Source organism: Neolamprologus multifasciatus, chromosome 23 (assembly GCF_963576455.1).
Source record: "Neolamprologus multifasciatus chromosome 23, fNeoMul1.2, whole genome shotgun sequence".
NCBI classification, from domain to species: domain Eukaryota; kingdom Metazoa; phylum Chordata; class Actinopteri; order Cichliformes; family Cichlidae; genus Neolamprologus; species Neolamprologus multifasciatus.
Window position 1 is genome coordinate 23,619,801 of NC_140460.1, and position 12,275 is coordinate 23,632,075.

The 12,275-nt window shown below is 38.3% G+C and overlaps 1 protein-coding gene across 6 annotated transcripts in view; it reads right to left on the minus strand.

Annotated features, from left to right (window-relative positions):
- Positions 1-305: 305 nt before the first annotated feature.
- The window catches only part of LOC146491612 (poly(rC)-binding protein 3-like), a 30,282-nt gene continuing 18,312 nt past the window's right edge, over positions 306-12,275 (minus strand). For 2 of the 6 annotated variants that reach the window (XM_085150915.1, XM_085150914.1), the window contains exons 8-13: positions 10,156-10,299; positions 7,798-7,839; positions 5,786-5,864; positions 5,213-5,271; positions 4,358-4,527; positions 306-3,589 (exon numbers count right to left, since the gene is read on the minus strand). In XM_085150915.1, coding sequence (XP_085007041.1) covers positions 3,535-3,589; positions 4,358-4,527; positions 5,213-5,271; positions 5,786-5,864; positions 7,798-7,839; positions 10,156-10,299 — 549 coding nt within the window. In that variant the 3' untranslated portion in view covers positions 306-3,534. The other 4 variants (XM_085150916.1, XM_085150918.1, XM_085150917.1 and 1 more) reach the window with 4 other exon arrangements.

Below are 12,275 nucleotides of genomic sequence, written 5' to 3' on the forward strand. Positions count from 1 at the left end.
CTGCAGAACTGTAAGAAGACCTCACAGGGTCCCTTTAACCTTACTTTAAAACCATTTCTCTAAACAATAAGCATGCTGCAGCTTTGGTAATAATTAGGTGACTTTCTTTAATCTGATTTATGCAAAACCTAACCTTCAAAAAAGGACAGATGAGCTTTCCATTAAGATCTCATCAACTAATTATCGTAATTTCATTGTGGCACAATAATTAGCTTCATTCAAGAACTTTCAAAATGTCTCTATGGGATTTTTATCAGCTGTTGTAGAAAAAAATAATTGAGAAAGACTTCAAAAGGCAAGTCACAGAAAGAAAAAAATGAAACTTTATTTATTTGTATACTTACCAACACTGTAAAATTAAAACCTATGTAATTACTCACAACTAATATAGATCTGCACATAGCAAATAAATCAATTGAAAATAGTTACAAAGTTCTATCATTTTGTTCCCCCCAAACTGCAATACACACAAAGAAAAGCTGAAAAACAAACAAACAAACCAAAAAAAAAAACATGTCTAGCCATTCTTTTCTCCCCGCTGTTGCCACCAAACAAAAAGTGGATAAAATTCAAAAAAGCATTTTTTTAAACAAGCTACACCGCTCTTCTGTATCTATGCTAATAATAAACTGAATAAATAATTGCACATTGCACCCTATTATTGCATTAGTTGCAGTTTGTTTCAAAGTTGCAGTATACTCAGGCATATACACAAATGTAAATACAGTTTTCAAACACTGAGTAACACATGAAAATTGATGTTATTGAAGTCACACTGCCATCACTTACAAGTCAGTATTCCTGCTTATTAATCAAATTCATAAAACACAACAAGATTAAATTTGTAAAATGCACACTCTGGCTGTCTAGTTATTGATTATTCACGTTTTAAGCAAACATTTCAGCATGCACTGATAACTGTTTTATAAGAGCCACAATACCCTTGAGGATATTTTTTCACCATTACAGTGTTGTGGGAAATTTTAGAAAGAATATCCTCTTAACAGGTATTAGCTAACAGTTCTAAAAAAAACAACAACAAAAAAAAACAAGTTTGCCAAAAAACAAAATTTCTTGTAATTTGACAAAAATTCCCATTAGAATACAAGCTATGACAAATGAAAACAAAAAGAAACACGAATCCCAAATGTCATTTCTATCACTACTACTTGAGTTCACATTAAAATGTAAGAATTATTGCAGAATTATCACTGACTATGCCTCCTTCAGTATATCGATACAGCATTTGGTCCATTTATGTCATCAACGCACCTAAAAGTCATAGGAATAGACACTTTTGGTAAATATGCTTATTTGTGTACTTATAGCTAGGCTAAGTTAGCAGTAAGCTTACTCAACCTAGCATGAAAAACAGAGACAACTAGATTGTCTATGCTTTCTAGTAGGATGAACTACAGGAACCACTGGTACATAAAAAAAGAAAAGGGGATCTGAAACTTTAGCTTGGAACCAGTTAGCTTAGCTTAGCATAAAGATTTGACCATTTCTAATAGTATAAATAAGGTGCTGCATACAATTTAAAAGTCTTTATGTGCTAGTCAGTGTTTAGCATGCAAACATCAATTGTTCAATGTAAAAATGCAGAAATAAGCATATTTCCCTAAAAACTTTCCCCCAAACTGTTAAACTTCTCCTTTAAGCTCAGTGTAGGCTACTGGCAATAAAACAAATGTTCTGTAAATGCAGAAAGTTTCTGTGTTGGATGGCAGATAATGTGAGTCGACAATAACATTCAACAGCTGTTTGTTAGCGTCAACGCTGAAAAGAGCTTAGCTGAAACTCAGAAGTAAAGATGACCCAAAGCTGTCTATTATATTTAGCGCATCTTCATAAGCAGAAGATGGTGGGAGAAGTTGAATTACTGAATCATACCACCCACACATATCACCCACACCTCCCTCTCATATTAAGTACAATACAACAAAACTAACTTAGCTTAATGTTCATGATCAATGAATGAAAATTCATAAGTGCATCAACACACCATAAATAAATACATGCTGGCTTTACTAGAAAACAGCAAAGCAGGAATTGTCATCCAACCTGTCCTCTTTTTACTTTTTAAAATAAAAACAATTATGTTGCTGACACAGTCGCGACAATAAAATGACATTCAAACCTAAAGCGTTAAAATCAACCGCATGACAATGAAAAGAACATGACGAGATGAACAATCGTGAAAAAGAGACTGAGTGGTCACGTCCGCCCAGGCCCCGCGGGTTCCCCCCAATGAACCCCTGAACATTCCTTGGCCCAAAAAATACCATCTGGCTTCGTCCAAACGTCTAGGCCTCTGTGCCATTAAAATTCGGCTTCTTTCCCTCCAATTTCTTAGTTTTAATTTTTTAGAAACCTCTCTCAGCCTAGCAAGTTTTTTCCAAAACAAGGGAAAGAAGCCGAAAGGTTTGGACGCAACGCTTGGCTTTTAAGTCCAACTAATCCTCCCTACATCAGAGGCAGTCCAGAGTAAAGTGTTGAGTAGTCTATTGCATGAGCGCCGCGTAGTCGACTAATGTGCTAAGTCACAAGAGTCCTCATACAAAAACAAATACAGTAGAATAATAAGTTAGTAAACAATCATTTTAAATTTCAGTCAGTGTTTTAGCCACTGGTTATTCACTAATTCCCATTCATGCATCTATATACTAATATTCGGTGTTGATAGAAGGAGGCTGTGTCGGAAGGTTGTTTGTCTGGGCAGGGAGTAGAACTAGACGTGAGTGGCCAAAAATGCTGAAAACAGTTTGTGGAAAAGAACAGGAAAACAAAGATATAATAATAACATCTGAAGTACACGGAACAGGCTTACTGAAATACGTGACAATACAACACTGAAAACATGCAATATAATGCAAACCTAGGAAATTAACATGAGAAGGGAGGCTCTAGGAGTGATACCATTGGCTTGAAAGGGTCATGTGATGCAGCAAAGAGTCATGGGTAGAGATTCGACAGAGATGCAAATTAGGACAAAAGCAGAACTGTCCAATTTTTTTGTCTTTTCAGAAATACATTATCAAAATTTGATAATTTGGCTACATCCCACCACGCACTCTACCGATAGCATCACTGAGCAGCTGTTATATGCAAATAACTACGTCCTACAAAAAACGTTCAGTCTTTTACTAGTACTTTTTTTTACTTTTAAATGATGTTCTATGACGCAGCACTGACAGAGAGAAAGCAAAAGCAAGAGATAGAGAGAAAAAGAAGAAAGAGTAACACAAGTTGTTCCTAATAAACATTCAACATGCTTCAACAGTTCTCTAAAAAATCTAAGCAACAGAGAATTTCTTTTTTGTTATCCATTTTCTTTTTTTCTTTTTTTGTTAATTTAATTTGGCTCTCTGAAACAAAAGTGAGCACCCAATCCTCCCTGAGGTGCTTTGAACCAGGGTGGGGAGGTGGTCAGGGTTTTCGGAGAGCCAGAGCCAGAGTCCGAAGGGCTTCATCAGGGTTGTCTGCGGTAGTCAGTCATTGGAAAGGGCCAAACGGAGGAGCCAGTCAGGGATCTCAGGATGTGGTCATGGAAGATGGGTCAGTCCACATAGCCGCCACGTCTCTGAACCTAAAGGAGAATGATTGGAAATGATTTTCAGTCCAGTTCTTGTGTAATTCAGCATACCTCACCCCATTTCCCCATTTCCTTTCCTTAAAAATGGCTTATTGACTGCCACCCTTCAACTGAGACCATTTCTAAAGGTCCAGATGTATTGCTCAGGTCCTATATCAGGTGTTTACTGGATTTTTAACAGTTTCTTAAGGACATGATTTTCAGATATTGTTCATCTGCTGTAGATAGTTTTTGACACGTCTGCTTTTGCCCTTCTTAAATTTTTACAGATGTATTTGAAGTTCGGTAACTCAAAAGTACTATTTTATGTATTTTTATGTTTTAAAATATCATTTTATATTTATCTTTGGTATTTTTCATAGATTGAGTTATAGAAATATTTGTCTTTGTGATAGGCTGCTAGAAACAAAAAGCCTAAATATACAATTTAAAATATAAAGAAATGGGGGATGGCTCAAAACTCTTGCACATTACTATTTATTTATGATGTATTTTTAAACAGTTATGGTGGTAAAACATGTGATGTTACAAAGCAAAACATTGATAGAAAGGCAATTAAAAACAAAGAATAAAATAAACAAATAACACTCACTGAGAGCTCATTAAGAGAAGAAAAAAGCTTTTGCAAAATCTTGACAAAGTGAGAGCAGCTAATTAGGCACTAATTCAAAAGATATCATCCATGTTCACAAGGAGGAAGTTTTTCACATTTTTCTCTTTCTTTGGGCTATTTTTGCAGTCAAACAGTCACTGATCTCTGACCTTGCATTGATGAGATACTGGGCCAGGCTGATGTTGGCGGGAGTCCCTGTGATGGTAATCTGGCGTTCCGATGACCCTTCCATGGCGTTAGCTATTTTGATCTGCGCCCCAGACATCTGACGGATCTCGTTGATTTTGGTTCCCTGGCGTCCGATTATGCAGCCTATTAGCTGGGAAGAAAAGAGGATGGGACTTAGCATGGCAAGAGCACATAAAAGAGACATTTGATAGATTCTCTGTGGAGCGTGTGAGTACTGGCCAGTCTTTGACAGCTTTTCAACTATAACTTAAATGCTCCTTATTTAGGTCCAACAAGTCTTTTCCATTAAGGACATTCACTTTGCAAAGCTAACTGCCTTTGGCTACACTTTGTCTCTGATTGTTGCAGCTGAATTGCTGTCACATTGCATAGCTGGAAACTTCAGCAGGAAGCCATGTGAAAAGATGATAAAACAGAGCATGTCTTTGAGTTTGTGCTTTGATAACCAGTTTTACCAGTTTAATGCAGACTTTCTGTTGTTTTATTTATTCCTTTGTAGCAGTTTTGAGCATTCACCCCGATTATAGCTTTAGGGAATGACAAAACAGCAGAAAGTGGGCCCAAATTACCCAAACTGCTGAATAAGTGTGACTGAAGAAGACAACAGTATTTCTGCAACAGCATTCACAATATTGACTTGCCTGAAGCCTGATAATGGATAACCTGATTCTCTGTCAGATCACGTGAAAAATGTCTCATTTTAAACCACTGCTGTTTGCAAGTTTCGTTAAACCCTGTCAGGAAAAAATGAAAGTGACGAATGGTGAGTGAAAGCGCATTGTTGGGTGTCTGCATATCATGACAAATGTACTCACATCATTGGGAATGGTGAGTTCATGAGTACTGGCCTGGTTACTGGCATCCAGACCTGCTGCTGAACACAGGAAGCAGACAGAAAGAGTGGAGGAAAGGGAAAGGACATAAAATACAGTTTGGCACGTTAAGGAGGCAAACTGCGATTATCTACTATAAAATACTATGTTATCTATGTTATCTATGTTATCTATAAACCAGCAGCAAACGCATGTCACTGGAAATGTGGCTCAGCCCTATGTAGAGCCTATGCAATACACAGATTTGAGTTCTAACTTTTGAAGAAAAAAAAAAATCCAAGACAACTGCAATTCTATACAATAAGGAAACTAAGGGAAAAACAAAAAACAAAAGAAGCCTCAACATCAACAAGAGCAGACCACCAGCAGGCCATGTCAATGGCAGTGAACCACAGAGACCATTAGGAGGAGAACAACGAGAAGAAGAAAGAAAGGACAGAGACAGGAAAAGAAGAGAAAGAGAAAAAAAGGAGGAAGAGAATGTGTTCGTCTCTACAGGTAAAAACGAGAGAAGGATCTTTGGTGAAGAGGGTCATTGTGTAGGTGGGTACGTACCGGGGAAGGCAGGGGTGGTCTGTCCGAGGGGGGTAAAGGGGGTTTGCTGCATAGCCAACTGGTGGAGCTTGCTCAACTGCTGAGGGGGGGAGGAGGAGGACAGCAGAGCTATGAGGTCATCGTTAAAAACGCACTCTGACTCGCACACGCTCACCAGACACATACACGCACGCACAAAGGTCAGTCCGAAATGCTACAAGAGTAAAGTAAGGATCTGAGGAGAAGTAACAACACTGACAGGTGAAGGACAAAGACAGAAAGAAAAGAGAGAGACCGTGAAAGAAAGACAGAAGAAGAAGAGGAGAACCTCATGAAGGACTTGGCCTGAGATTGGAGCATTTGGGAGGATTTCATAAGCCCCGCCCCTCATTGTTACTGTTGCTACACGTGGAACAGTCTATGTTGAAACTGCAGTTTAGGGAATAAAATGTCACTGTGCTGTTCTGGCCTGGAATCCTGCACTTGCTAAAATAATTGTTGCAGTTCTGAAATAGACCGTTGCAGTTGTTAAACTAAACTCTTGAACTAAACTCTGCATTTCTAGAACAGAACTCTGCAATCAACTAATTACTCTTCACAGGTTCACATTCAGAATCTGGTGACCACAGATGAGAGTTTTAGTAGCAGAAGCATTCTGGTTGCCATATGTAATGTGCTTGACTGATTTTTATTTGCCTTTTTTTTTTAAAGCAGCTTGTTTGAATGCAGATAAACAGTCTGTGTGGAGAGCAAAAGAGGGTATGAAATTATGAAACTAGTGACTATCATTTAAAGCCATACAAACTGAAAGTGATTTGCAGCAACGTGCTGAGCAGAAACTGCAGAATTTGAATGACATTCCACGACTTCAAGCACCTTCCAACGACACTACTGGTGACGCGAAGTGGACAGGACCTGGGATAAGCGTTTCTCAACTTCCAAGTGAGTGATTAAAGCTACAAGCAATGAGAGAGAAAAATACCTTTGAGATATGACCTGGTGGTAACAACATTAGAGGATTATCTAGGCAACTGAAGCCTTGAATGTCCACAAGCGAACAACCAACCAGCTGAGTTGGGGATCTTGTTAGGATGACTGCTGGATACCTCCTGAAATGTGTTGCCAGTAAGATGGATATCTGGAATAGGCTGCATAGGTAACTGTGATCCAACTTTAGATAGTCGAGGATAGTGGATGGATGGGTGGATGTTTGCCCATGTAATCCCCTGATGTCACCTTCCCCTAATGCCCAATATCACCTTTTCATATGTCAGTCAATGATATTGTTCACGCTCACTGACTGTCAGTAAATCAATCAGGCTCATGAGTTTACATTTTCTAACAGCTGTAACTTTACATTTTGAATGTTTACCACCAACTGGTCATGACAGATGGCTGCTGCTCCTTGAACCTGAATCTGCTGGAGGTTTCTTCCTTTTAAAAGGGAGCTTTTTCCTCCCACTCTCACCAAGTGCTTGCCCACAGGGGATTATCTTTAAGATAAATAACTCAAATTGGAGGTGAGTTGAACACTGAGAGTTTCAAAACCTTCTTGTATTCAAAGTCATCTTTACCATCAAAGCAGCCGTTTTAATTAATGAAAATTCCTCATTTTGTTATTCCATACAGTTTCCTTCCTACTTGCAAAAACAGAATTTTTCCTCTTCTTCCTCTTGAGCTTGTTTGAACATGCCAACAAATGGAAAGTTTAATTAAAGTTAGTTAGTTTAATTAAAATTAAATTGTAAAAAGAAATGGAGTGGAGGTCGGGAGTTGATCTGAAGTCCATCAAGAACTTCAAAACTAATCTGATAACTTCTTCAGGCCAAGCCCCATGAGGTTTAATGCCAATCAGAGGGCACAGAGGCAAGAATAAGAAAAGTTAGAAAACATAGGAAATAACATATCAGAATAAAAGCTGTATTAATATTAACAATTAATATTAATAAGGGTGGAAAGAAAGTAAGAAAATCTGGATGCAGCGAGACAGAGTTATAGAGGGTGCAAGGTTGACTGCCTCGTGGGGCACTCACATCTGGATGTGGGATGGCATACTGTCCTTGAATGGTATACGCCTGCAAACATGAGGAGAAGAGCTCACTGTTACGATACCACAAGACACATTATTCAATAAGTTCTGAAAAGCTAAATAAACAAAAGTGGACTGAAACAAAATATAAATCAAGAAAAAATGAACTGTCAACATTTCTACAGCTCAAGGACAACATAGACTTAAATATTTTTTTATATCTTATGAGTCATATTACATGTAAGTCATGCATTATAGATCTCCTGTCAAGTTCTCCTACAATTCATCAATCAAATCCAGTTGAACTAAATAAAAAAGGGACAAATCAGACAGCAGGAAGGTGATTGGGAGGGTGTGGAGTAAACCAGAGGAGCGACCCTGAAGGGAGTAAGGTGTTGTGTCCTATTGGACATGTGGTTTATAGGAGCCACAGAGGTCAGAACTGAGCAAAATTGAATTTTATCCCACAAGATACAAAGCTGATTTTTAATATAAGAATAAAAACACACCAAGTCTGTGGCTTCTGCTTTAGATATTTTACTGCCTTTCTCAATAGTCTGACATCAACCACTAAAATCTAAAAACAAACAAACAAATTATAGATGCTGTAGAGGAATGTAGTTAAAGTGATTAATCAGTTAGTCAATCCACAAGAACTTTGCCTGCAACTATTTGAATAACTGAATAATTTAATTAAAAATCTGCCTCCGGACTCCTGTTATGGGTTCCTGTATTAAGGTTTTCCACTCTTAAAGGTAATTAAAGGGAAGTATTGAATCTTTTCACTCAAGCCTGACCTGAATAACATAGAGCTGAAGCAGTTTTTTTATTCATAGATTTGTCAACCAGCAGTAATTTGCACAGCTGAATATACTGTAAATATAGCCAAGTTTCCACAAATTCAAGCTTTTTGGATGTGAATATTTATTAATTTAGATGATTTTGAAGATTTTTCCTTCACAATTTTGCCCTGTTTTATAATTGATGTAACCACCAAGCAGGGGTGCCAGTTTAACTCACAGTGTTGCTCAAGTGATTCATATACCTTAAGGCTGTTGCAGAGGCACAGGTGTGAATCTGCCCCAGGCCATTTGCTGGGTGTTTTCACTCATGTCCTGTTATAGCAGAGGATAGAAAGCCTCCAACCTACTGATCAGCAAAGCTGAGGTGAACATAGCCTATAGTAAAAAATAAGCTCTAGTTAATTGGAGCTAAAGTAAAGAAAAGCAAGACCTGTGTGTGTGCGTGTGTGTCTCAATAATAATAATGATAATACTATTAACAAATACCAATATAATTTTTTTTGTTTTAAACAGACAGATTTCTAAAATATTGGTGTTTTCTTCCTTTTGTTATAGATGATCTAAAAATGTGTTTAGCACTCTACAAGTGAGCCAGACACACCTCACTTGTAGCCAAAACCTACAGCTCAAAAGCAGTTTTTGGACTACTCTAAAAAACAAACAAACTTGCTTTCCATTAGCTCCGCCTCTGAGCAGAGAAGCCCCACCCTACTGTTTTTAATGAGGAGTGGCCAATCACAAGAAAGCTTGCTTGACCAATGGATTTCCATAAAAGGAGAGGAGCTGCACGTGTCTCAGTATAAGATAAACTGGGATTATTTTTAACTGTGAATCATACAAAGCTGCTCTATTAGAGTCCAAAAATAAAAATATGTACTTTGAAATGAATAAAACAGGTACCCTTTGAAATATAATTAATATAAGCTGCTGCTTCATTTGTTGTCCTGCCATACTACCCCTATCCACTAGCTGCTGCCACTGAGTTTCCCTTCCCCTGCAGACCACCTTATTTAGCAACGCACCTTGCTCCCGTGAGCCTCCCCATTGTGGCTGGCTCTGTTGCTATGAGCTCCTTTACTCCCTATGTCTGTTTATGGCTGAAGTAAAATTATGGAAGTATATTTGTGTATTTTTACTGCTTTTGGTTCCAAACTAAGAAAAAGCTGTGTTTCCAAGAGTATCTGCTCTAGAGGATTTTTCCTGTCTTGGTCACTTGGTTACTTGTGTTTTAGGCTTTAGAGTAAAGTTTAATTTCCCCAAGCTTCATCAAGCTTAACATTTGTTTTTCCTGATTTTCTTTTAGACTTTTAAGCAGAGTGTTTTCAGCTAGAAGCAACAGCATCCGTTTTCACTAAATAAAAGGTAAGTCACCTGATGGATCCTCTGACTCAGATGAGCTGAACGCAATTGATCTCAGTTCTGGTTCGAGTGGCTGGGGGTGATGGATGACAGTTTAAAAACAAATAAAAGCAGTGAGGGTTTCATGCTAGTTGGGATTTGGGTGGGTGAGGGGAGTGAGGAAGGGAGGAAAAGTGAGTAAAACCTGGTGCGACACTAACAGGCAGTGGCTGGTGCTGCAGTAAGAGGCTGAGGTTGGCTGTGGACGCCCCCAGTGGGTCTGCTCTTACCTGGCCACCTGAAAAAATGACAGGGGTGGAGGCAGGCTTGGGGCGGTAGGGGATAGTGGCACCTTTCGGTGGGGACTGAGGAGAGCAAAGGAGGAGAGAGTGGGGGGAAGAAGAAGAAGGGGCGGGATGTGGAGAGAGTGTTAGAACGGGAAGACAGAAAATAATAGAGAGAGAGAAAGAAAGAAGTTGCATAAAGTGAGACCAGAAGGGAGAGTGCCTTAGGGAAGACAACCTGTGGACACCCACACAAAAAGTGCTCTTCACTGTGCGTTCATGCTGACATTACATGTCCAAATCGTGGTTCAGTGCACAACTAAACTTGGATTTACCTGGAACACCACTTTCAACTGGATAATGATGACTCAATATATTGTTATTTAAGTTGTGTTTTTCTTAAGTCTAGAGACTTACAGTCATGTCACAAATGTCCTAGTATCCATGGCTGGTGCCATCATGAAGGCCCAATGGAGAACTGGCTGTGCAGATAGTTCAAATTAATGGTGCAAGAAAAAGAGAGACACCTAAATACCGTGTAGCCCTTTGATCCAAAGCATTTTTTTTTTCCATTTTTGACACAGAATTACAAGAAGGTGACAATACTTTTGTCAAAAACATCAAATATATGCCTCCTGCTTTGATCTTTTGGGTGAATTTTTCTTACTGATACATCAGGCTTTAACCCTTTCATGCATGAATTATGACAACCTCAATCAGGATGACACATCAGTGTCCAGTGTAGTGGTTAATGTGTAAGTACACACTGACACAAATACAAGAAAACAGTCTTTGAATAGCTGTCCACTGTAGTGACCACTATGCGTGAAAGGGTTAATGCTATTTATGCTGTCCATCACTTAATTATCTCAGCAACTATGAGACAGATTGCTGTGAAATTTTGCACCAACACCCACCTTCATTAGAAGATGATATAAATATCATAAGTTAAAGCTTTCAGTGATCCAAACTAGCTTAAACACAATCCTAAGTTTAATCTTGGATTTAATAGACTACACTCCATGGCTATAAAAATTTAATCTGTAATTGTAATATCTTTAAGCTGACTCTAAAACTGGGGTTGGGTGGGATTTTAACACTTGACTTGTAATAAGGTGTAAATGTGAGATAGTGATAGATTGAGCTCAGCAGTGACTGCCCACTTGTTTAAGAAGTCCGGTTCCAGGAGTGAACTTTCTCTGTTAATGTTTCATAAGATCCTTACATAAAGAGTTTTATCCTTGATCTAAGCCATGACCACTGTAAAGCCATGCTGACCATTAGAAAATTAGATTTGGATAAAAATAATAATAAAGGAAAATAATAATAATAAAAAAAGACAGAGGTACAAGACTATGTACATAATTACTTTTTAGGGTTAGGAAACAACTTATCCCATAATGCACTACAAATGGGATTGGCTTCCAGCCTGTTTAAATTTCCTCCTTTTCATTGTCATAGCTTTCAGAGTTTGTAAGGTTGTGGTATTGTTTTTGATGGTGCTTAGTTCTTGGCTGCAGTCACCACAAGTTTTACACTCACTAAGCGACCTGATGTTCGTAGGTTTAAACAGTGACTTTCACAAAACAGAGAAATTGCTGTTTCAGTTTAGGAAAGTGGAAGAGTATTCTTTTCCCCCAAAGTTACAACTAAACTGTGTTTTTGCTAAAACAAAGTTGATCTCATATGTCAGTACTGGCATTTCTAAAGGCCTATACAGAACAGATGGGAGAAACACCCTTCAGCTCTGTTATGAGTGTTGCTGTTGCATAGTTTGTCCACCAGAGGGCACTCCACAACTTCCCTCTTGGCAACACATGTTTGGAACGCCACAAAGAGATCAACCAGCTGAAGAGCAGAATCAGACCGAGCATAATAATTCATGACTTGTTGTGACAATGACGCATGGTAACTTTTGAACTATACTGACATATTATCTCAGTAAGGATTCATAAATAACGACACATAACAACTGCTTCGTAACTCTGTTTGAGTTTCATATCTGTGAAAGAAAATTTATTGTCCAATATATTGGGTTTTTACCAAATACAGTATAG